General features: G+C 41.5%; 1 protein-coding gene across 2 annotated transcripts in view; it reads left to right on the top strand.

The window, feature by feature from the left end:
• Positions 1–2,356: 2,356 nt before the first annotated feature.
• FBXO40 (F-box protein 40) overlaps positions 2,357–26,576 on the top strand; it is a 33,264-nt gene continuing 9,044 nt past the window's right edge. Inside the window, exons 1-3 of one of the 2 annotated variants that reach the window (XM_070938387.1) lie at positions 2,357–2,434; positions 4,114–4,178; positions 20,722–20,751. In XM_070938387.1, coding sequence (XP_070794488.1) covers positions 2,404–2,434; positions 4,114–4,178; positions 20,722–20,751 — 126 coding nt within the window. In that variant the 5' untranslated portion in view covers positions 2,357–2,403. The remainder of the gene's footprint in view (positions 2,435–4,113; positions 4,179–20,721; positions 20,752–26,576) is intronic. The other variant, XM_070938388.1, reaches the window with a different exon arrangement.

Raw genomic sequence — 26,576 nt, forward strand, 5'->3', positions numbered from 1 at the left:
TTATTTTCCAATAATTTTTAGAGAACATATTTATTTTAATATTTAATTCTTGTGCTGGTCTGTAACTGTAATAAAGATTGATTCTGATTCTGCCAAAATTTTGATCACGTGACTTTGGGCATGCTGCAATGGTCATAAGTGTGAAAAACAGTCATGTTTTTCAATGACGTTATAACTTCAAACGGTCACTAAATGAACTGTTGTAAGTCAAGGACTACTTATATACAATTACTGTATAGCTAGAAAGAAAACAGAACAGTGATGAGATGTGACGGAGAACTGGGAAAACAATTAACAATGGATTGGCAGGTTTAATCACAATTTGCTACTGACTAATTTATAAACAGGGATTTAAACAAAGTCTATTCATTTATCATTATTTTCTCATATTGTGTGCTCCATGTCTGTAGTGATCATGTGTCCTCATTATAAAGAACAGTCCTTTATTTCAGAAAGCCATTCTTTAGATTTTTTTTTTACAAGTTTTATTGGTTCCCCCAATACACACCCGCATATTTTTTGAAACAGAGCATTAACCGTATCACATCATATCATATTCAAATATATTTTACTTTGTTAGTTTCTGCCAAAGTGTTCTTTTTCCATATTTATTAATCAACTTTTAATTTTTCTTTTCTTATTTCTATAAACAGTATCTTCTTTCACCCTCAAATTCTATTTTTCCCATTCTTAATCATTTTCCATTCTCCTTTAATTTTTTAAAATAGTTCATTCTTTATCTTGATATATTTAAACGTATTCAGGAATGCCTTTCCTCCATTTCATCTTTTTTGATTTACAGCAATCTTTCTTCTCTTTCTCTTCCTTTCCCTCCCTTCTTTCATCCTTTTTACCTTCATCTTCCCTCCTCTCCTATTCCTTCTCTACTTCCCTTTCCTTTTTCTCCCTCCTCCTTTCCTCCCCGCTATTTAACCTTCTCTCCTACTCTTATTTCCCTTTCCTGTCTTCCTCTCCTCTTCCCTTTCTTCTGCTCCTCTCTCTCCTTCTCCCTTCCTTCAGTCTCTCTACTCCTTTTTCTGTCTCTCTCTTTTGCTGTTTTTATTTTCAATTCAGTGCTTTTGCTATGGTGTCCAGGCATCCCCGTTTTTCTTCTCTTTATATCATATATTCGTCAAGATTTTCATCATATTATTAAAATTCTTAACATTGTATTTCCAACTTATTTCATATTTACCTTAAAATCTTTTCAATTTAATTAACTTTCCACCCTTATTTTCATTTAATAGTTATTTTTCTTTTTCCCTATCATTTCAGTTACTTCCAATTATTTTTACATTTGGACCATTCTACATCTGCTGGTCCACTTACAACATTCTTATATTATTTATCTAACATTTCAATTTCATTTAGATTAATAATTTAAAAAAACACAATTTGTCATTTAACTTTTAATCTACAAACAGTACCACTTAACACAGTCTTTCACATTCATGTAAAAATATGGAAATTGAATTGCTTTTTTAAAAATAAATGTACATATTCTGTTTAATTGTAGATATTTTTCTTAGAATATACATTTTTGTAAACTTTTCCTTTGTTTTGCTCTTTAAATTTTTTTGGTAAAACTAAGTTATAAACATAGCAATTAAATATTGTTATCCTTATATGAACCCCTTTTAGATTTGCCCCTTTTTCTGGTTTGTCCTTTATTTTTTCGAACAAATTGTGGTTACTGTTGATATGCTTCAAAATGAGGTTAAAAAGAAGTTTGCAAGGAGTAAAATAGTAGGATCTGTGCCTTAGTCAAAATTTAGGCCTGATACATTTCTATAAATCCAGAGTAAAGCTCATTAGAAAATGGAATGAAAAGCTCCTGCTAAGATGGAAGAAAGGAACAACCAACCCATATCTACTTTCAAGCATCTAAACTATGATTTGGACTTGGGTTATTACTTAACTGTTAATGTCAGTAAGATTCATAAAAATAGTTTAAACTTTTATGTCTTCAGACAAGAAAGCTAATATTTTGTACTGAATAAAGATTTGTGATCTAGCTGCTATGTATGGAAAAGGCTGAGGAAAAATATTTGTAGTGAAAAATAAAAGGAAGAAGGAATGCAAAACTTTCTCTATAATACAGCAAAGAAAATACCATTGCCCTTTACTGGTAATATTGTCCTCTATTAAGATATGAATCACCTGTTCAACAGCTATTCTGTTAAATATCACTCTAGCAGTAGTGGAGAGAAATGCCATGAAAGGACAGTGTTCCATAAAGTGAATCATGCTGCTGAGTTCATCAGTTTTATTTTTAACAGTCCATGTCACATGGATCCATTTCAGTTATTTTATTTCCTGCCTCCTCAGATTTCTTTGTGCAGTGTTTTGCTCCAAGCATTCTCCGGCCATTTCAGCTCAACTGCATAAATCCAAGAGAACTTTATGTACATGAAAAGAGATTGTACATTTAACGGTAAGACTTTTTTAAAAAACCCATTTGAACAGAAGCTGAAAGATAAACGCTATATTGTTATGTCAAAATCACTATCAAAAAGAATAACTTGCAGTTAATTTGCAAATTGTTTTGTCCAAATATTTAGACTATTTTGAAGCTTGAAGGATTGATTAAAGTTGGGACTGCAGGTTTACAAACTATACTTCCACTAGAAAATAAGAAATATATATCAAGTTGATTAACTGAAGAGAGATATTAAGCATTAACCTATTTGAGCTAACTGCTTCAGATACTTACCTCCCTAAATCCCATCAGCAGTTGCACAGTTTATGTATAAGTTTACATGTAGTCTCAAAGTTTACGTATCTTGGTTATTTTTTTTTCTGTCCTGTGTTTATTCTACTTCCGTCAACAGATGATAGTCAGCCTAAGGTATGATCTCATCTTTAGAATCTGTTTTCAGTGCCAGGGCTCCCTCTCTTAGGATATTAAATCAAAAGAAGGCCAGGAGTGCTCTTATTTCTCTTCTGATCAGCTTAGAGCCAGAGTGGACAGAATGATAATGTAATGACATCACACAATTGTTAGCATTGGAATGTCAGTGGTTGTGCATTGTTTTTGAAGTGTGTTACTGTGATTTATATACCATTCTTGTTTTATGACAAATACCATGGAGAAATTGTATTTTATTTTTTGGGAATTTGTCACCACTCATCCAAGATGAAATTTCTGGGAGGAAGTGGGTTGGGGACATTTAAAAAAATAGCTTTTATACTTGCATCTAGCCCTCAACCTGTCTATCTTTGTATCAAATAATAACAAGGAATCTTAGTAAATGAAAAAAAAACTTTGTACTAAGTAATAATGATGATTTATAATGAAGGGGGCACAATGGTTCAGGTTAAAGACATTGAACTTGTCAGCTAGAAAACTGACAGCCTGGTTTTGAGACCGGAACTGTGTAATGGGCTAATCTCTTATTACTTGCCCCAGCTCCTGCCTACCTAGCAGCTCAATAGCATGCAAATGTGAGTAGATAAATAGGTACCATTTCGGTGGGAAAGTAACAATCACTTAAGTATGAGTCAGCAGTATGCTGCATATGCCAAAAAGGCCAATGGAGTCCTAGGCTGCATCAACAGAGGGACAGCATCAAGATCACTTGAAGTTATAGTACCATGTTATATTGTACTGGTAACAGCAAACTTGCAATATTGCATCTAGTTTTGGTCATCATGGTACAAAAAGACATTGAGACTCCAGAAAGAGTTTAGAGAAGAGCAACAAAGATGATTAGGGGTCTGGAGGTTAAATGGTTGCAGGAACTAGGTATGTTTACCTTAATGAAGACAAGGAGCAGGAGTGACATGATATCAGTCTTCCAATACTTGACAGGTTGTGACAGAAAAGAGGAAGTTGACCTATTTTCTAAAGTATTTGAGAACAGGACAAGAAGTAACAGATGAAAGATTATTAAGGAGAAAACCAATGTAGAACTAAGAAGACATTTCCTGATGGTGAGAACAGTTAATCACTGGAATAGTTTGTCTCTAGAAGTTGGGTACTCCATCACTGGAGGTTTTCAAGAAGAGACTGGACAACCATTTGTCCAGAATGATATAGGGTCTCCTGCCTTGAGCAAGGACTTGGATTAGAAGACCTCCAAGAATCTTTCCAACTCTGTTATTCTGTTATAGGAAGGCAGGCTAGCAGAACTTTATGCAGACAGATGTATGAGCAGCTGGGAGTCAAAAGGAATGCAGTAGGTCATTTTTAATTTTTTTTATCACACCTTTATTATTTTTATAAATAATGCACAGTGAAGAACATATTAATTCTCCTTTCTCCAGTTCCTCCACAATAACAATCCTGAGAGATGAATTGGGCTGAGAGATCGAATGGTCCAAAGTCACCCAGCTGGCTTTCATGTCTAAGGCAGGACTAGAATTAAGACTTCTGGATTCTTGCCTAAAGCCTTAACAACTAGACCAAACTGGCCCTCTCTCTAAAGGCATTTATCTATGAATGGGTGTACATACATACAATACATCCACATCCACACCTGTATACTTGTTTGTGTCTGTGTCTATACAGGTATTCCTCATATAGTGACAGCCTTGATTAGTGATAATTTGCAGTTACGGTGGTGATGAAAACCTAACTTTATGACCAGTCCTTGCATTTAAATCTTTGTAAGTCTGCAAAGCAAAGGAAAGCTGAAGTAAGATCATAAGCACAGTTGCAGTTGCACTTAGCAGCTACTTTGCATAAGGACTATTTTCTGCTTCCAACTGTGGTCGCTAAGCGAGGACCATCTGTATTTGATATCTTTGCTGGAGTAGATATCATTGGTATCTCTGATCTACAATACTGAGGATAGCTATAGCTGAACTTGAACCTGATCTAAGATCTCAGTTGAAGAAACAAGTTATTATTATGAAAACAAAGATAACAACAGGGAAATTCATTTTCTCTAATCATAAAGGACCCCATGTGTTTTTCATATATGAGACAAACCTCTTCGCATTGTACATATTGTCCATGCTTTCCAATGCCACGCATGATTGTTCATGCTGATTTCATGAGAACAGAGTTTGCCAGAGTAAACAACAACAACAATAATAATAAAATAAATAAAAGAATAAAAGAAACTCAAGATCTTGTGGGACTTTAGGATTCAGACTGACAGGCACTTGGTTCACAACACACCTGACATAACAATAGTTGAAAAGAAAGAAATATGGTTCATTGATATTGCAATACCTGGTGATGCATGGAATGAAGATAAGCAGCAAGAAAAAATCACAAAGTACCGGGACTTGCAAATTGAAGTTGAGCGACTGTGGAAAAAGAAATCGTGTGTTGTCCCGATTGTAATTGGAGCCCTTGGAGCAATACCCAAAGGGCTACCCCGCTATTTAGAACTTCTAAATTTGCCGGACTTGAACATTTTGACTCTACAAAAAACCACCTTACTCGGAACAGCTTACATCCTCCAACGATACCTTAACAGTTCCTAGGTCCTTGGTTAGGACTCGAGCTGCTGAGCTATTAACCAACCTCAAAGGCTGTGAATCTCACTAAAGATTAAATAATAATAATAATAATAATAATAATAATAATAATAATAATAATAATAATAATAATAATAGCTTTTATTGTCATTGTACACCATGTATACAACGAAATTGATTTAGCCTCTACTGGTGCAATCCATAACAAAAAACACAGGACAATACAGTTCCCAATTTATATAAGTAATTGGGGAAAGGAAAAACTAGTCATACGTTTCCATATGTATGTGGAGTGATTTGATTGTGTTTAGGAGTCTGACAGCCAATGGGTAGAAGCTGTTTTTAAACCTGTTTGTCTGGCTGCCTATACTTCGATGTCTTCTGCCCGATGGTAAAAGTGACAATTTTCTCTCAGTTTTCTATCATCATAGAAGTTAGGGGAGAAAAAGTACTGCAGGAAGCAGGTTCAAAGGAAGAGTTCTGAAAAGTAAGCACCATCTTCAGGCTGATCTTGTCTCCTCAGGACCATTTTGAACATGTTCCTGTTTTCTTTGCAATATAGGAGTGCCACCATCTGGGATTTTTTTTAAACTTCCCACTCTAGCCCACCGCCCTGGTGTAATATGAACATCCAAGTACTAACCAGGCCCATCTTCTTCTTCCTTCTCAGCCCTGACAAAGTCAAGCAGATCCTGAAGATTATATCTTCAGATCAGGAGAAAAGAGAGCAAATATTTCATCTTTGGTTTGCTCTCTGTCCCTAAGTGTTTCTTATGGTCAAAAGAATAAAAGTACAAAGAGTCAATGTTTTTGAGTTGCATCGAGAATTGGTCACAACCTCAAATAGCACCCCAGATTGGATAGTGCCATTTGGCAGCTTAGAGATGCCAGGTCAACATGAAGATGAGGTTAATGCAGTAGTGAAATGTAAAATTTGTTAGTACCAGTTCTGTGGGCATGACTTGGTGGTGGTGGTGGTGGTGGTGGTGGTGGTGTTGTAATGTGACTGGGTGGGCATGGCCAACTTTCTTTTTTACTTTTACAAGTATTTTTTCTACAACCTTAAGAGGTTGCAGAAAAAAAATGCTTTTAGAAGCCTCTGATGATCAGGCAACTTGGCTGGGATCGCCAGAGGCTTTTAAAGGCATTTTTTTTCCTACAAACTCTTCGGCTGAAGAGGTTGCAGAAAAAAATGCTTTTAAAAGCCTCTGACGATCCCAGCTGAGCTGCGGGATCATCAGAGGCTTTCTTTTTACTTTTAAAAGCATTTTTTTGTCCGAAGAGGTTGCAGGAAAAAATGCTTTTAAAAGAAAAAAAAAATCCCGTGGCTCAGCTGGGCATTGGTGGGGGGGGGCAGGGATTTTTGCTACCGGTTCTGCCATCGCTACCGGATTGGGTGATCCGGTCCGAACCGGGAGCATTTCGCCCCTGGGTTAATGGTTTTTCTTTTGACACTTTTTTAATCATTGTGATGTGTGGAAACTAGGGCACCAGGGGCAGGTTTCAAAACCCATTGCTACCGGTTTGCTTGTGGGTGTGCTCACGCGAGAAGCTTCTGCGCATGCGCAGAAGTGTCTGGATGGGTGGGCCAATCCGGGGCGAACCGGTAGCAACCCACCACCGTAGGGCACCTACTAAATTTCATCAATGGATGCAGCCTCAGTTTTCATAAAATTACATAGGCTGAGGAGAGAAATGCAGGAAACAACATTGTTAAGATTAGGTCCCGCTACTCTTCCAATAGACCATATTAAGGAGGGGGAAAAAGCAAAATCATTCTTAAACCTGGTATAGGAGTAAAAAAAAAAGGGAGGAGGAAATTTTACTCCCTAACCCATTTTTTATTCTGAAGGGGGTTACTCAATTAAGACAGGGTCCTCATCTAGCGAAGGATAGAAAAGTAAACTTAGGCCTAACTCTGTTGTTGTTCAGTCACTAAGTCATGTCCAACTCTTTGTGACACCATGGACCATAGCACCCCAGGCCCCCCTGTCCTCCACTGTCTCCCTGAGTCTGCCCAAACTCATACCCACTGCATCGATGACACTATCTAACCATCTCATCCTCTGTCACTCCCTTCTCCATTTGCTTTCACTCTGTCTCAACTTCAGGGTCTTTTCCAATGAGTCCTCTCTTCTCATGGCCAAAGTATTTGAGCTGCAGCTTCCGTATCTGTTCTTCCAAAGGACAGTCAGAGTTGATTTCCTTTAGGGTTGACTGATTTGATCTCCTTGCAGTCCAAGGGACTCTCAATAGTCTTCTCCAACACCACAATTCAAAAGTCATCAATAAGTCTAGTGCTTGATAACAGGGTTTTACTCTAGACCACCTGGAAGTTAAGTTGAGACAGAAATTTTCAGGGAAAGATGTCAGTTATGCATGTATCCAGAAGTTACCCAGCTTCAAGGCCAAGATAGGCAGAGCATAAAGTATGTTAAACTACTGTATGGGAAGGATGGGAGAAAAGAAGAAAAGACTTAAGCTACAGCAGATATAATGAGAATAACTAAATCTTCATGATGACAAAGGGCAATTCACTGCTTTAGTGACTCTTTTCTAATATGCAGTAAGATTTACACTACCCAGCTTTTTATGTATTTCAAAGAGCATTGAACCAAGTACAAGTCAAATCATATCAAATGTTCACAAAATTCTTCTAAAATCTAGCCAGTGAACCTGACTGACAGACAAATTAGGTGCTCATAATTCAATCCTTAGACAAATCAAAGATGGTTATCAAAAGACCTTTCACTCCATGCAACTCTTCAGTGATTCATCCTTCAACCAAATAAAACTGCAATCCAGAGCCATGGCAGTTTACAGAATGATCTCATTTTGAGAGTATAAAGGTAAAGGTAAAATTTCCCCTCGCACATATGTGCTAGTCGTTCCCAACTCTAGGTGGTGGTGCTCATCTTTGTTTCATCTTTGTTTTTAAAGCTGTCCGAAGACGTCTCCATGGTCATGTGGCTGGCATGACTAAATGCCAAAGGCACACAGAGCAATGTTACCTTCCCACCAAAGGTGGTCCCTATTTTTCTACTTGCATTTTTTACGTGCTTTCAAACTGCTAGGTTGGCAGAAGCTGGGATAAGTAACAGGAGCTCACCCTGTTACGCGGCACTAGGGATTCGAACTGCTGAACTGCCGACCTTTCAATCAACAAGCTCAGCATCTTAGCCACTGAGCCACTGCATCTTTGTTTTTAGGCTCATTGGTCTGTTTATATTTTCTGGAAATAAAGTTCATTGCGAGTTGAACCTTTAAATTCGCTCACTTGCCAATCCCTTGCTGCAGCATGAGACCCAAATGATTAACAATATCTGTCAATTCAGATGGTTGAACTGAAAGCCCTACACATGGCCCTTGTTCCAGTGCTGGCCCAAGACATTGTACTGTAGCTGAAGTAGCCAGAGCTGACCCTGAGTATTTGCCTCCTTGCTACACAAATATTATAAGAATGCAGGTATATTTATAGCTCATAGTAAATTAATCATCTCTATGAGACACTATGATTTTCTCATTATGCTTAAGTAGGGTTCATGTTAGCCTAATGATAGGGGGAGCTGCAAAATGAGCAATCTCTGTTGGATAACTTCACTAATTTTGTAGCATGTCTAGAGGCTAACTTCAAGAATCCAACTTCATTTGGGTCTCATGCTGGAGCGAGGCATTAGCAACTGTGTCTTCCAGTTACGAAATGTGTTATCTCTAATAGGTTAAGCCTTTAGGTCAGAAGTATTCACTGAGTTTCAGCTATGTATTAGCTCAGAATTTGGACTAGAAGAAAATAAACTCAACTTACTGGTATAAAGGACTGCCAGGCAAAATACAGAATGATCTCATTTAGGAAGGGATTCCACAAACTGTGATAACCTGACCTGTTCCAGCATTAGTGAAATAATTGTAATGAAGTATGGATAGGGGGAAAAAGATATTTATTGCAGACATTTTGCTGAGCTGTGTCTGTGAGTCTTCTGCCAAATAAGCCCCCATCTGAATAAGGAGCTAAGTTGTCAGGAGACCCAAGATTTATCGCTGTACTCAGTGTAAAGCCTGACAGTAATCAAAACTGACTACTTAACATTCATTGATTTCTTAAAGGAAAGGCTTATTTCATCTGGCCGAGAGTAGATGACATGAAAGTTTCTTTAATTTGCTTCTGATAATCTTTATAGTCAATTGCCCATATTTGAAAAGACTGATGAAAGTTCAGACTGAAGGGGAGACAACCTTAAAAGGGGCTCTGTTGAGCCATCATGGAAACTGGAATCAATGGAAAAGATTTTATAAACTATTCCAAAATGGTGGGGGGTTTTGACAGGTATCATACTTTTCCTGGTAAGATGTTAAGCTGAAAAACCAGAGAATACGAAACCCTTACCTTGGTATAATTCAGAGAATTATGATTTCCACCTGCAATTGATGCAGTGATTTCACTTTTTTCCTCAGCCATTCATAAACCATGAATGGTTATCCATATAAAAATGTTGATAGAAGTTCACCTAGAGTTTTAGATAGAACTTTGGTAGAACCTGATATACCTAGAGACAAAAAAGATCCTCAATTTTCTAGAATTGTGAGGAATCAAAATTGTTTTAACGGAGTACCTAACAGATTTCAAACTCATAAGTAAGATGTTGTATAATAGTGTCATTGTATAATATAAAGATGACTGTACTGGAACATACTGTATTGGTTTTAACCCCGATATCATTGGTTCTCAGATCTTATCATGCAGATTTCTTAAATAGAGAAGACATACTTGATGATGAGGGAGGGACAGAAATGCTGTGGCAAAAGTATCAAAATGATGCTGAAATTCTTGATTCTAAGAAAAACCAAAATGATTGCAGTCAAACACAAATTTTGTACCACTAAATAACAATTTTGCTATTTAAACAATAACAACAATAACAATAACAAATTTGAGACAGAAGACAATAGTAGGAAAAGGATTCAAGATGAATGAAGCTTCTAAAACAACCCAATTCCAATTAAGAAGAATAACATCAACTATAATCAGAAGCAGTTTATGTGCTATGCAAAAACTTAAGATGTAAAAATAAAAGAAAGAATGGAGGAAGGGGCATCAAGCAAAGGTACATGGACATCCATGGAGGTCAATGGAGGCAAATTCCCAAACCCTTTCTTTTTTGTATTTGTTTGTAAGTACTAATGGGAGGAACTTTGATTATGATATCACAATACATGTGTTATGTCCTTATAAGGGCATCCGCCAGGGATTGGCTAATCCACTGGCGGGAGATTTAAATAACTGTCATTGGGCGGCTGAGTCTGCCGGAGCGTATTTAAAGAGCCCCGGCAGCACAGCCGCCCGTCTGTTTTTCAGAGCTGAATAAAGGTTCTGAAGGGACCAGAGCTGGTCGCGTCTTTCTTTCCCTGCGCCGATCTAACACTGGCGACGAAGGAATCAAGAACCAAGCGACGAACCTCGTGGCACGAAGCCAGCAACAAAGAGCTAGTCACTAGGAGCTGAAGTCACACATAGGAACCTTCCAGCAACATGGCAGCACCAGAAACCGCACTGCTGACCCTCGCACCCTTCCTCCCAGGGAAGGAAAAATGTAAGTCCTACATGATTAGGTTTCGGTAGTTCCTGAGAGGCAACAACATCTGAGACATCGATGATGACTGAAGGAGAACACTGTTCCTGGCCCACTGAAGCACCGAAGTCCTGGAGATGGCAGTCGACCTGGTAGCGCCAAGGGACATCGAGGAGTTGCCATGGGCCGACCTGCAACAGATCCTGCAGGACCACTGCGCACCGATGGGAACGCCGGTTGCAAACCGTTTCACCTTTCACCAGAGAGACCAGAGAGAGGGTGAAACGATCAAAGAATTTGTGGCCGCCCTGCGCCAAATCGCTGCCAGCTGCGAGCTTGACCATGTGGACAATGCAATAGCAGATCGCATTGTGTTTGGCATGAGGGACAGAGCCCTACAGAAAATATTCCTGAGCAAAAAGAAGCTTGTGCTCGCAGATGTGGTAGAGGAAGCCACGGCTTCCGAAACATCCGAGAGAGCGGCAGCCGCGATGCTTCGGGCTAAAGGGATCCACAAGATCCGCAGGTCCCCACAGTCATCTACAGAAGAATCTACTGCTGGATTGGAATCAGAGGAGGAAGAGGCTGTCCATAAAGTCTCCAGATCCCCGAAGTGGGAAACCGCTCGGAAAAGTGACTGGGGGGAGCGCTGTGCCAGCTGCAGAGGAGACCATGCCAGGGCTAACTGCAAGTGGAGGGATGCGACCTGCAGACATTGCAACGAGAGGGGTCACATCGCTGAAGCTTGCAGAGCCAAAGAGCCAGCTCCAGAGCCATCCAGCCACCGGCCACGCGAAAATCAGGAGGACAATGCGAGATCATCCAGATGGTCTTCCTACCAGTCCAGACGCGGTGAGAGTGACAGGAACCGGAGGAGAGCAGTCCACCAGACGACCATCGACTTCTCCAATGACGACGACTCCGCCACCAAGTGCCACATGACCGTGCGCGTGGAAGGGACACCATGCACCATGGAAGTAGATTCGGGCTCAATCTACTCCATCATGGATTGGCAGCAGCTCAAGCGCATCAAACCGGGCGTCAGCAAAAAAGACCTGAAGCCCCTGCGCTCCAGATTAGTCGATTTCGGAGGAAACCCAATCGGAGTCCTGGGAAGAACTTCACTACAGATCTCCTACCGCCAGTTCCAAGGCGACCTCCCCATCACCATCGTCGACCACAGCCAACCGACCCTGCTGGGCATGGAGTGGTTCAAGCCTCTAGGGCTCAAAATCAAAGGGGTCAACCAAATCCGGCAGGATGAACTCGACACACCCCTCGAAGAGTTCAAGGAAGTCTTCGATGGTAAGCTGGGGAAATTTGTGGGGAAGCCCATTTCCTTTAATCTTGATAAGGCAATTACACCAATTAGGCTTAAGCCCCGCAGACTTCTGTTTGCCTTGAGGCCCAAAGTAGATGCTCAGCTGGATAAGCTGATAGCCCAAGGTATCCTGGAGCCAATCGATCATGCAACATGGGAGACGCCCATTGTGACCCCCATGAAGCAGGATGGAACTGTGCGCATCTGCGCCGACTATAAATGTTCCATAAATAAGGCCCTGCAGCAGAGCGCATACCCAGTCCCAGTGGTGCAACATCTGCTGCATTCACTTGGGAGTGGATCAATTTTTGCCAAACTGGACCTGGCCCAGGCTTACCAGCAACTGCCAGTAGACGAAAAAACTGCGGAGGCTCAAACCATTGTCACTCACAGGGGCGCATTCAAATGCAACCGTCTCCAGTTTGGAGTCAGTGCAGCCCCTGGAATTTTCCAATCAATGATGGAACACCTTCTCCAAGGCATTCCAGGGGTGGTGCCGTACTTTGATGATGTATTAATCTCCGGGCACTCCAAAACCCAGCTACTTGAGCGATTGAAGCAAGTTCTCCAGCGCTTTAAGGAGAAGGGTTTGAGAGTCAGGAGAGACAAATGCATCATTGGGGTCCAGGAGGTCGAGTTCCTGGGCTATCTCATAGATGGCACTGGCATACACCCCACCAAATCAAAAATTAAAGCAATTCACGAAGCTCCAGCCCCACAAAACAAAGTGGAGCTTCAGGCCTTCTTGGGACTGCTGAACTTCTACAGTGTTTTTTTAAAACAGAAGGCCACAGCTGCTGAGCCACTCCATCGCCTGTTGGGGAAAGCGGTACCGTGGAAGTGGGGGAAGGAAGAGGAAACAGCCTTCCGAACCATCAAAGGGCTACTCTCCTCAGACAGCGTGCTCATCCAATATCATGAGACGCTCCCACTACTGCTGACCTGCGATGCATCACCTTATGGAATTGGAGCAGTTCTCAGCCACCAACTTCCCAATGGCACAGAAGCACCCATCGCATTTTTCTCCAAGACCATGTCCAGCACTGAGAGGAATTACAGCTAGCTGGACAAAGAAGCACTGGCCATCGTGGCAGGCACCAAACGCTTTCACGAATATGTATATGGCAGGACTTTTACTATTGTAACGGACCACAAACCGTTACTTGGGCTCCTGGCCGGGGACAAACCCACCCCGTCATTCATGTCACCCAGAATGACACGTTGGGCAATATTCCTGGCTGGCTACGCCTACAGACTCATCCACAGACCCGGAACGTCCATAGGAAATGCTGACGCGCTGAGCAGATGCCCATCCAAGGAGCCAGTGGAAGACCCCGCACCCACCCTCAGCCTTCTCCACATCGACGCCGGCAGAGACTGCCCAGTCACATCCGCAGACGTGGCAGTCCACACCCAGAGGGACCCCGTCCTCAAGCAAGTATGGTCGTGGGTCCTGCGAGGCTGGCCTAACGAGAAACTGGCAGAGGAATTCAGCCCATTCATTCGGAAGCAACAGGAGCTGTCCACGATGAAAGGCTGTCTTCTATGGGGAGACCGAGTGCTGATTCCCAGCGCCTTGCAGAGGAAGACGCTAGAAACGCTTCACAACGGACACCCTGGCATCATGCGGATGAAAGGACTGGCACGGAGTTACGTCTGGTGGCCATCCCTGGACAAAGACATTGAAGAGTGGGTCGCCAGATGTGACCCGTGCCAGGAGGTACGCCCTGCCCCCGCTCAAGCCCAATCCTCGGAGTGGGAGACGCCCAGCTGCCCTTGGGCACAGATCCACATCGACTTCGTGGGTCCGATGCAGGGGCAGTACCTCCTAATCATCGTGGATGCCTTCTCCAAGTGGCTAGAGGTCATCCCCATGGCGTCTACCACTTCTGAAGCCACCATCAGGGCACTCCGGCGCCTATTCACAATGCACAGGCTGCCAGATCTCCTGGTCTCGGACAATGGCACCCAATTCACATCCAAGACCATGGAGGAGTTCCTGGCTGGATGGGACATCCACCATGCCCTCTCGGCCCCCTACAGGCCAGCTGGCAACGGACAAGCTGAGAGAATGGTGAGACTGACCAAAGAAACGCTCACCAAGATGGGCACGGGCGACTGGCAGGAAAGAATAGACAACTTCCTCCTCACCCAGCACATCACGCCGCATGCCACCACCCGAAAAAGCCCAGCCGAATTGTTGATGGGCAGACACCTGAGGTCGCCCTTTGACAACCCAGAGGTGTCAGCAACGGCCGCCCGCCCACTTCGCACCTTTGCCATAGGAGACCTGGTGTTTGCGCTAAACTTCCATGGCTCGCCGAAGTGGCTGAAGGGGAAGATAGAGAGCACAACTGGCCCGAAGTCCTACCGAGTGGAGCTGGAAGATGGACAGGTCTGTAGATGTCACATCGACCAACTCCGGAAAAGGTGGGGGGAGTCGGGTCGAAACCTCCCCGACGAGGTAGGCCTACAACACCCCGATGAGGTAGACCTGCCACATCCCTATGAGGGAGGTCTGCCACCCACCGATGAGGTAGGACCGTGACACCCCGGCAGGGTGGAGCCGCACCGTTCCAACGAGACGTGGCATAGACGATCCAGGCGAGTAGACCGGTACCCACAGGACGAGGGGAGTCAGCACGGCACCAGCAAGGGGACCAGCTATCACCCCAGCAAGGGGGACCCCCACCTCAACGGCCAGGTAGACCGGGGATGACCCAGGGAGGGAGCGTCACACCCCCCCAGCGAGGACGGCCCCCGACACCCCGGTGAGGGAGACCGCCAGCACAGCACAGTAGACCGGGGACACCCAGAGGAGAGGGACACACAACGCCCCAGCAAAGCCAACCAACGACCCACCGGTGAGGGAGACTGCTGCGACCATCCCAACAGGGTCGACCAGCACCACCCCGGCGAGGTCGACCAGCACCACCCCGGCGAAGTCGACCAGCACCGACCCTGCGAGGTTGACCAGCACCACCCCGTGAGGTCAATCAGCACCACCCCTGTGAGGTCGACCCGCACCAGCCCGACAGGGTAGGCAGACGACAACCCAGCAAGGTCGACTGCCCGCGTCGTCAACCCAACTCGCGAGGTGACACCCAACAATGTCAACAACAACAGCATCAACAACAATATCAACAACAACAGCAGCAACAATAACAACATCAACAACAATAGCATCAACATCAACTGGAGTCGCAGAAGTCAAAAGGAACACCAGTGGACTTACCGGACTTTGGACGGCACCCACTGAGCGACAGCGATGTCCAGCCGCGAGGTTCCAGGGATCCCGGTCAGGGGAAGGACCGGCGCCACCAGCAGGAAGATCCAGCCATTGCGGCCGGAGGTCCGGGGACGGGCCCCACACACTCGACGGCCGGTCTCTGGGGCTCCCCAGGCGGGGAGCCGGAGAGGACAGGAGCTCCGCCCACCCAGGTCAGCGGCAGCTTTAATAAAGATAGTTAATCTGACAAAAGTGTCAAGGAGATAATTTACAAAAGCAGTTTACTTTACTTGATCAAAGGTAGAAACTATAATCAACAGCTAAAGGCATCCTCCTGAGCTTCACTCAGAAGAGATTCTCTGGAAGGATCAACTATATCAGTAAATGACACAGGGAAGGACCTCCATTGGACTTGTTCACCCAGACAATAAATAACAGCTCTAAAAGACGTTTCACTCCATTTACAATTCCAATTCTGGTCCCAATGAATATGGAAAAAGGAGGGATACTTAATTTACTTAACATTTCCTTGACCAGCAAAGAGATCATCTATTTTTAATTGTTTTACTGTTTAGCAAAATGTTGACAGCTTCTGCGTTAATGAGATCACACTTGGAGCACTATAATCTGTGGTAAGGGCAAGACAATGATTCTCTCTCAGTCCTAGGAAGAATGCCATGACAAACTACTCCTGCCAAGGAAACCGTAGGGATTTGTTCAGGCAGTCACGAGGATTTCAACAAGCCTCAAATTACAAAATGGGCAACAAACAACATTTAATAATAAAACACTAACTTGAAGACAGATAAAAATGTAATGTCACAAAGATGATTAATTTTCCTGCATGTTTAAAAGGATTGGACTAGATGACCCTAATAGTCTCTCCCAACTCCAGAATATTATGATTCATTGGACTTGTGTTGCTTGTTGTTTATATTTTAATTATACAGGGAGCTGACAAACTGCAATTGTCTTATACTTCTCTTTCAGTAGTTGTTTGCTTTAGTTACCAAAAGCTTCAACAGATAGAACCAAATTGCATGGATTATTTACTATGGCGTAACTAAGCATTTTCAGATTTTTATATACATATTTTAAATATTTTTAGAATAGTAGTTATGGATCAGGTAATTACAGCTGGAAAATAATTTTCCAGCTGTAATTTTTAGAATAGTAGTTATGGATCAGGTAATTACAGCTGGAAATAATTTTCCTTTGTTGGACTTTGTTGGATACAGTTCCAACTAATTTTTAATTCTCCTATATGGAAAATGTTATAAGTGTAGGCACTAAAGTTTAATTTGGTACAGTAGTTAAATTATTTGCAACAAGAATATAGTTTTTCAGTTCAGATTTATTCCTGACATATTTTTTAGCATTTCACTCAGGGGTGAAATCCAGCAGGTTCTGACAGGTTCTGGAGAACCGATAGCGGAAATTTGGAGCGGTTCAGAGAACCAATAGCAAAAATTTTGAGTAGTTTGGAGAACCAGCAAATACCATCTCTGGCTGGCCCCAGAGTGGGGTAGGAATGGAGATTTTGCAATATCCTTCCCCCAGGAGTGGGGAGGGAATGGAGATTTTGCAGTATCCTTCCCCTGCCACGCCCACCAAGCCACACCCATTGTATTATAGGTCCATATGAGAAGAAAAACAGAGATCATTATAACTTGGTACAGAATATCTGAGATATCAAATAATTTAAATTTTCAGAACAAATCTTAATTCAACAGCTGCCTTTTTTACTACCTACATTAAGATGTGCTATATTAATATTTGATCCAAGAATATTACAAAATGAATTATTTCCTCATTTGTCAGGATGCCTTGTGGAATTCATCAAGGATGGTTTTCATCACCTCATACAGTATAGTAAATTAGATTTGGGGACTATTGACCTGTTTTATTGGATAATTAAAGGCTATTCTGAATATAAAAGGAACTGCCATTTAACACATATTATTACTGCATGCTGATGATATATATCTGATTGATAATTATCAAAGTTCTACATAAAATTAGTTGATATAGTATGAACATTTGATAAATTATCAGGTCAACTAATTGAAATAAATCTCACATACTCCCTGTAGGCTCTTATCTATGGAAATTTGTAAAAATAGGAGTCTCATAAGTTGTTTAAATTTCAAACAATATTTTGAAATAATTCACATAAAAATATTTACTTGGAAAAGTAAATATTTCTTTATATTACTATTATGCAAATGCAATCTCACTTAATTCTTTTTGTCCAACTGATTTAGTAACAACAACATAATCTGAAGAAGCAAATTCTTTAAAGGCACTCAAACCTTAATGGCTGATAATAATGAGAATATCATCTGGTGAAGCTTTCCATTTTTAGTATGGATATGATCACAGTCAGTTATACCTGATCATATGTTGAACAGTATGAAAAATTCTGAGAGGAGTCCATTTATAAAAGTTGCATATCTTTTTAAATACAGAAACATGAACAATAGATACTAGGTGGCTCAGTGGCTAAGATGCTGAGCTTGTCGATCAGAAAGGTTGGCGGTTCGAATCCCTAGTATAGGTCTCCTGCGTAAGCAGGGGGTTGGACTATATGACCTCCAAGGTCCCTTCCAACTCTGTTACTGTTATTATTATAGGATAGTCAGTTGCATTTTTGTTGTCTTTAAGTTTAAATCAATTAATTAGTTTTAGTAATCTTAGCATTGGAGGCATCAATTATGCTAGGGAGGAAGTTGTAAACTCATTATGTAGCCAACTAATAGCATTGAAGAGTTTATGTCAGAATATGTGGCTTTTCTGCCTCCAGGAGGAAAAGTAAATGTTTATTATAGTCAGAAGAAATCTATTGCAATATCATAGTCTTAATATGAGAAGACCACATTCACTTTTATTTACCAAAAACATCTAGTCACTAACAGGGTAACGCTATAAAATATAGGGTTTTTTTGTAGACAGTGTCCAAGCTATATACGTAGGGATCTGGTTGGCTCTATTAACAGTGCAAAATTCCTTCTTTATTCTACTGTTGGTCTTGACTGGGAGAAAGAAGTAGGGATTCGTCATCATTGTGTTAACTCCCCCTGCCCAAATTACATTATTTTATTTGAAATCAATTTTTTTTTTTTTTGATTTGTATACCGCCCTACTCCCGAAGGACTCAGGGCGGTGAGCAGCCAAGCAATAAAATACATAAATACACAAAATTTAAAACCAGATAAAATCAAATTAAATCATTTTGGCCCAGACAGATTAAAACACCCCAATAATTTAAAAACAGATTAAAATTTACATATTAAAAGAGGGAAGAGATTAGGCCAAGCCCGCTTGATGGAATAAAAAAGTCTTCACAGCGCGGCGGAAGGTGCGCAGATCCGGAATCCTCTGTATCTCTGGGGGGAGCTCATTCCAGACGGTAGGTGCCCCCTCAGAGAAGGCTCTCCCCCTAGGGGTCGCCAGCCGACACTGTTTGGCTGACGGCACCCGGAGGAGTCCCTCTCTATGAGAGCGTACTGGCCGGTGGGAGGCTATTGGTGGTAGTAGGCGGTCCCGTAGATAACCAGGTCCTAAGCCATGGAGTGCTTTGAAGGTGGTAACCAAAACCTTGAAGCGCACCCGGAAGACCACCGGGAGCCAGTGCAGCTTGCGCAGGAGAGGTGTCACATGGGAGCGCCATGACGCTCCCATTACCACCCGCGCGGCCGCACTCTGCGCCAGTTGGATCCTCTGGGTGCTCCTCAAGGGGAGCCCCATGTAGAGAGCATTACAATAGTCCAGGCGGGAGGTGACGAGGGCATGAGTGACCGTGTGTAACGAGTCCCGATCCAGAAAGGGACGCAACTGGCGAATCAGGCGAACCTGATAAAAAATCCTCCTGGTCACGGCCGTCAGGTGCTCTTCTAAAGACAGCCGTGAATCCAGGAGGACGCCCAAGTTGCGAGCCCTCTCCGTGGGGGCCAGTGATTCGCCCCCAATAGTCAGTGATGGCGTCAACTGACTATATCGGGACGTCGGAAACCACAGCCACTCGGTCTTGGATGGGTTGAGCCTGAGCCTGTTCCTCCCCATCCAGATCCGTACGGCCTCCAGGCACCGGGACATCACTTCAAGGGCATCGTTGGGGTGATCCAGGGTGGAGATGTACAGCTGGGTGTCGTCAGCGTACTGATGGTACTCCACCCCGAAACCACGGATGATCTCGCCCAGCGGCTTCACATAAATGTTGAACAGGAGAGGCGAGAGGACCGACCCCTGCGGCACCCCACATATGAGGGGCCTCGGGGTCGACCTCTGTCCCCCTGTCAACACAGACTGCGACTGGTCAGAGAGAAAGGAGGAGAACCACCGCAACACAGTGCCTCCCACCCCTAACTCTTCTAACTGGTGCAGCATGATACCATGGTCGATGGTATCAAAAGCCGCTGAGAGATCTAACAGGACCAGGACAGAGGAGCACCCCCTGTCCCGAGCCCTCCAGAGATCATCCACCAACGTGACCAATGCCGTTTCCGTGCTGTACCCGGGCCTGAAGCCTGACTGGAACGGATCCAGATACGTCGTTTCATCCAGGTGCTGGGGGAGCTGTTGTGCGACCACACTCTCAACAACCTTCGCCACAAAACGAAGGTTGGAGACCGGACGATAATTTACCAACATTGCCGGGTCCAGGGAAGGCTTCTTGAGGAGAGGCCTCACCACCGCCTCTTTCAAGGCGGCAGGAAAGACACCCTCACCCAACGAAGCATTTATAATCCCCTGGAACCAGCCTCGTGTCACCTCCCGAGAAGCCAGCATTAACCAGGAGGGACACGGGTCCAATAAACAAGTGGTCGCGTTCAGTCTACCCAGAATCCTGTCCACGTCCTCAGGGTCTCACAGGATGTTTCCTGTGCTGGCGTGCACAACAGTAGTTTGGGCCCTGCTTAATGATGCAAGGAATAGGTATAATTTTGAAAGGTAATAGAATCTCAAGCCATCCTAGGAATTCTGGTAAAAATTCTTTTTTATCCTTTAATCCTAATAATAAAATGTCAAATACAATCTGTAAGCCAATGGCATTAACACTATGCTTCTAGTATTGCTTTTGATAGTATCTCTTTAAATACAATATCACACATCTCATTCTAAATTTCAGGAAGGAGTTGACCTCTTTTTATTAACTATTTTAATTTTTTTTCCAGAGACATCAAAGACAACTGACTGGAGCTATGGTAGGTACATTTGAAAAATAATAATTATAAAGAAGAAAAAAATGTGTGGTTTTTTTTGTTAGTGTCATTATCCTTCAGTTTTGTTTGAGATGGTGATCTAATAATGGCTCTCTAATAATAATAATAATAATAATAATAATAATAATAATAATAATAATAATAATAATAATAATAATAATAATAGCCAGCAGATAAAGTATGTCTGTTTCTCAAATGTTAATTGAGTTGGCAGTCTGCTAAATCAGGTTTATTTCTCTGGTTTATTAAATGAACTACATTGGCCACTTTCATACAGAAACAATTAAACCATGTTATGGTTTAGAATGATGAGTGGGATTCTGTTAAATTTCTGTTTCTCAGTTCCTTGCTATTTTCTCTACATCCTAAATGAAAAAGTGGGATATTAATCCAATAATTAAATGAATAATAAGCTCTAAAAGCACTTAGTATCCTTGAATATTGTTTAAATTAATAGTTTAATAATTTCATACCCTGTTTTTATAGAAAATAGCCATCTGATGCTAATTGCTTTTTGTGCTGGTGAGTATAAATTATTGAAAAAAATTATCGGTATATGGCCACCCATCTTAAGCAATTCTGGGAGTCTTCAACTACAGTTAAACAATTAAATGTAGAAATGAGCAAATTTCTATAACTGCAATTCTATGATGTTCAAATCTCAATTCCCTACTCAGTAAAAGAATGCAAATTAATGTATCACAGGCTGATGTTGTCCAGCCTCTGCTTGGACAGTACTGCACTTTACTAGCTTTTACTAGCTTGCCAGTAAAGGGGAACTTATCACTATCTGGAATGAAACATTCCACTGTTAAACTGCTGATAAGATAATATTTTTCTAACAGTCTTTTTTTTTTTTTTTAATTTGATTTATATGCCGCCCTTCTCCGAAGACTCAGGGCGCCTTACAATGTGCTCAGCAATGTGCTCAGTCTGATAGATCCATAAAGATGTCAAGAGTCAAACATGTCTTAAAGACTATATTTTACAAAAATAAATCCCAAACCCATAAGATTATTAAAGCTCTTAGGATCTGAATATAGAAAAGTGTATTTCTTAAAAGTTTATATCACTGTCCTTTTCAAATAAAGTAAGCTTTAATTTTTTGCTGGTATAAATTCATATTTTTTGCATCATCTTTGGAAAGATGAGATATTGTAGAGCAAACAGCCTGTTTCAAATTCTTTAATCAGTTAAGAGGACAATTAAGACATTTTCTTATTTTCTTCTTATCTACTTGTTTTTTGCTTATTCTTTTTTTCTTCCCAAATTATCCACTGGTACATTCAAACAGTCCACTTACATATTAGTACAGCAGTTATTTTTAACAGATAACAGAGTTGGAAGGGATCTTGTAGGTCATCTAGTCCAACCCCCTGCCCAAGCAGGAGATCCTACACCATTTCTGACAGATGGCATTCCAGTCTCTTCTTGAAAGCTTCCAGTGATGAAACACCTACAACTTCTTCTTCTTTTGTATATATTTTTAATTTGATTTTTAAATATACATCAACATCAATACATGAACAGTGTGGCATCTGGGTGTCATTCATTTTGATACAAATAACAATAATGATGTTAATAATATTTGTTACATTAGTCAAATGTATGTAATCGTAGTGTTAATAGACATGTTTGTTTTTCTTTTATTCTATTATATAAAAATGTGTATACTAATTTTCCCCCTATTTCTTATTTCTACCTCTATTCTAGCTTTTAGTCAGGCCACCATTACTAGTCCTAGTGTTGATGCACATTTTTATTCTGAGATATAAACCTTCATTATTTAGTTGTTCAATGTTTCAGTGTACCATTCTAATGCCAATCACCATATTATTTAAACATACATAATAATGCATCTTTCAACCTCTAATCTTTCTGTCTAGCTATTGCTTTTATTCTATTATGTAAAAGTGTGAATTTTTATTTCTACCTCTATTCTAGCTTTTAGTTAGGTGACCATTATATTAAAAGGCATTTCCTTTCTATCCATCATCAGCATCAACTACTGCAATGCTCTCTACATGGGGCTGCCCTTGAAGACCACTTGGAGGCTTCAACTGGTGCAGAATGCGGCCGCGCAGGTAGTGATGGGAGTGTCCCGACACTCCCATGTTACACCTCTCCTGCGCGACTTGCATTGGTTGCCGGTTGCCCTCCGGGTGAGATTCAAGGTGCTGGTGATCACCTATAAAGCCCTACATGGCTTAGGCCCGGGATACTTGGCGGACCTTCTGCAGCCAGTAACAGCTTCCCATCGCCCGGTGCGCTCTCACAGGGAGGGCCTACTCAGGGTGCCGTCGGCCAGACAGTGTCGGCTGGTGACCCTAAGGGAGAGAGCTTTCTCTGTAGGCGCACTCACCCTTTGGAATCAACTCCCTCTGGAGCTCCGGGTGGCCCCTGACTTTTGCTCCTTCCGCCGTGGGCTGAAAACAGGGCTATTTCATCTAGCCGCCCTAGACTGATGGGGTTTTTAATAGAACTTTATGGGGTTTTATTGAATTTTTGTCAATTTTATCATGGACTTTGTTTTTAATGGTTTGTTTGTTTTGTTTATTGTTGTGAGTGGCCCTGAGTCCTGTGGAGATAGGGCAGCATATAAGTCCAATTAAATAAATAAATAAATAAATAAATCTCTTGCCCATTTTAATACTACAATTCTTATTTGTTTTTTGGCTTGCCTCCCATATTCCTCTCTTTAACCTTTGTCTCTATCAACATCTACATCTTTACTATTCAGTCTAAATATTTCTCCCATCTCTCCCATCTTATGCTGCCAGGCCTCCAGAGTGTCTGCCTAAGCCCCTATCTCCCTTTCGAAAGTAGCTTCCTGATTATCCAATTCCATTTTTAAATCTCTTAAAATATTTTTCCCTTAATTTGTTTCATCAGTCATTATTATCTTTATTGTCTTCTCCTTCTTGTCTTCTTGTTTTATTTGCTGATTTGTCTGTTCTATCTTTACCTCCATTCTTTCTGTTGTCACCTTCCTTTCCTGGACACTTCAATCTTTTTCCATTGTCCCTTGGAGAATATTTTCTATTTTCCCGTCTATGCCATGCATTTGGTTCTTTATCTTCCTGTGGTTCTTTGTCACAATGTCATTAATGGAACATCAACGCCATTTCTTTTAAAATTCCACTCATTTACCCCTGATGAAGCATCTCGTCTTATTAAAGTAATAAATTAAATAAATAAATTAAAGCAAGAGTATATCCCACTCTTGCTCAATAGTCCAAAAACCACATATTCAGGTCTAATGTTGCTCCTTAGAGAGTACAATAATCACAGTTCTTTATATCCCAGGTTTATTCAATCAGTTCCATTTAGGTAGTCCAGGAAGTTTTCCAAATATCTCCTTAAGTCCACTCTATAAGTTTAGTCATATATCTTAAAATTCAAGAGTCTCTTTACTTAGGTATCTTCCTTGTTCTTGCAGTTGAACCTCCAGTAATCATACAGTAGATAAATATAGAACAGTAGGTATCACCACAGTCCTCCAGATAAATGTTTTTTATTTCTCTTATCAGAAATTTTCCCAGACTTGTAGGAGTATGGTATATTTTCCATTCATCAGTAGGTGGCACCCTCAACTTAGGTTTCAGCATTGTCTCAAATCTGATAGGTATTTAATCTAATTTTAATTTGATTTATGGAAGCAAAGTCAGTTATTTAAGTAGATAGTTCCAGCATTTTAAAATGTCTTTCCAAAACAGCGCCTACCCAGTTTAAAAGGCCAATTTTCTATGTTTTAAAACTCCCAGTTTTTTACTTTTCTTGCCTTAGTTCCTTTTTTTCAGGTCTGGGATTTTTCTCTAAGTAATTGTTTGCCGCTTTAACAGATAGTTCTAAGAATCTCTTTTCCTGAATTTTTTTTTCCTTTTAGGGTTGGGTTCTAAAAAAGAAATAATCTCACCCAGTTCCAATCACTGTTCATCTATACCGCTGCTGCATTTTCTTTGTTGACTCTGTGTTCCAGCTTCATGGCAGCCATGATGGCCTCCTCTTCTCCTCACTGTGGATGAGAGGGAAAAAAGCCTTGGGTCAAGCGGGACAGTTGCGACTCTCCGCAACCTGCCGGGGGCCTCTCTTTTCTTCACTACCCCTATAGGGTGTCTTTAGCTCCTTTTGGAGCCCTCCAATGGGGAGAACTTGGTGTGGAAGTGCGGAGATCTGCACCTCACGTCCTATCTCGCCGTGATATCAGCCAGAAGACGAGGTGCCCACAACTTCTGAAGGCAAGCTGTTCCATTGGTTGGTTGTTCTCACTGTCAGAAAATTCTTCCTTATTTCTAGGTTGAATCTCTCATTGTTCAATTTACATCCATTATTCCTTGTCTGGTCTTCAGGTGCTTTGGAAAATAGGTTGACCCCCTCCTCTCTGTGGCAGCCCCTCAATATTGGAACACTGCTATCATGTCTCCCCTGGTCCTTCTTTTCACTAGACAAGCCATGCCCAGTTCCTGCAACCATTCATTGTATGTTTTAGCCTCCAACCCCTAATCATCTTGGTTCTTCTTCTCTGCACTCTTTCTAGAGTCTCAACATCTTTTTTATAGTGTGGTGGCCAAAACTGGATGCAGTATTCTAGGTGTGGTCTTACTAAGACTTTATAGAGTGGTATTAGTACCTCATTTGATCTTGATTGTATCCCTCTGTTAATGCAATTTAGGATTGCATTGGCTTTTTGTGGCTGCCACTGCTTATATTTAATTAACCAATTAAATATGAGCAGTGGCAGCCAAAAAAAGCCAATGCAATCAAGACAATCCACTAAGACTCCAAGATCCCTCTCACATTTACTGGTATTAAGCTTGGTTTTACCCAGTCTATATGCGTACTTTTGGTTTTTCTTGCCTAAGTGTAAGACTTTACTTTTCTCTACACTGAATTTATTTTTGTTAGATAGGGCCCAGTGTTCAAGTCTGTCAAGATCCATCTGGAACTTGAGCCTATCTTCTAGGGTGTTAGCTATTCCTGCCAGCTTAATATCATCTGCAAATTTGGTAAGTTCCTCTTCTATTCCCTCATCTAAGTTGTTTATGAAGATATTGAAGAGTACTGGGCCTAAGATGGAAACTTGTGGTACCCCACTGCTTACTTCCCTCCATGTAGATGTAGTACCATTAAGGACTACTCATTGATTATTTTTATCTAAGTGCTATGTAGAGAAGAAAAACAAGAAACATATCACAAACTGTTTGAAGTTACAATGTAACTGAAAAAAGTGACCTATGATCAGTTTTCACACTTATAATATCCCTGGGCAAGTACTTAAGGCATGTGCTGACCAGCTGGCCTTTGTTCTTACAGACATATTCAATCTTTTGCTGCATGAGGCCATGGTTCCATCATGTTTTAAGACTGCAACCATTGTACCAGTCCCCCAAAAATCTAAAATTACATGTCTTAATGATTACCGTCCAGTTGTTCTCACTTCCATTATGATGAAGTGTTTTGAGAGATTGATAAAGGACTATATGGTTTCATGCCTTCCCCCTACATTTGACTCATTATAGTTTGCTTATCGGAAGAACCGCTCTATAGATGATGCATTTTCCTGTGTGCTTCATTTTAGTTTGGCACACCTGGAGGAGAAGAATACTCATGTGCAAATGCTGTTTGTTGATTTTAGTTCGGCGTTCAATACAATCATTCCTCAGCATTTGGTGAACAAACTGGGCCTATTAGGTTTTAATACTTCTTTATGTAACTGGATACTTGATTTCCTTTTTGATAGGCCCCCGTTTGTGCGAATTGGAAGGAAAGTTCTAATTCCATCTCCTTGAGTATAGGTTCCCCATAGG

The sequence above is a fragment of the Pituophis catenifer genome, unplaced genomic scaffold, assembly GCF_029215685.1.
Source record: "Pituophis catenifer annectens isolate HBS135680 unplaced genomic scaffold, rPitCat1.0.hap2 SCAF_2, whole genome shotgun sequence".
NCBI lineage: Eukaryota > Metazoa > Chordata > Lepidosauria > Squamata > Colubridae > Pituophis > Pituophis catenifer.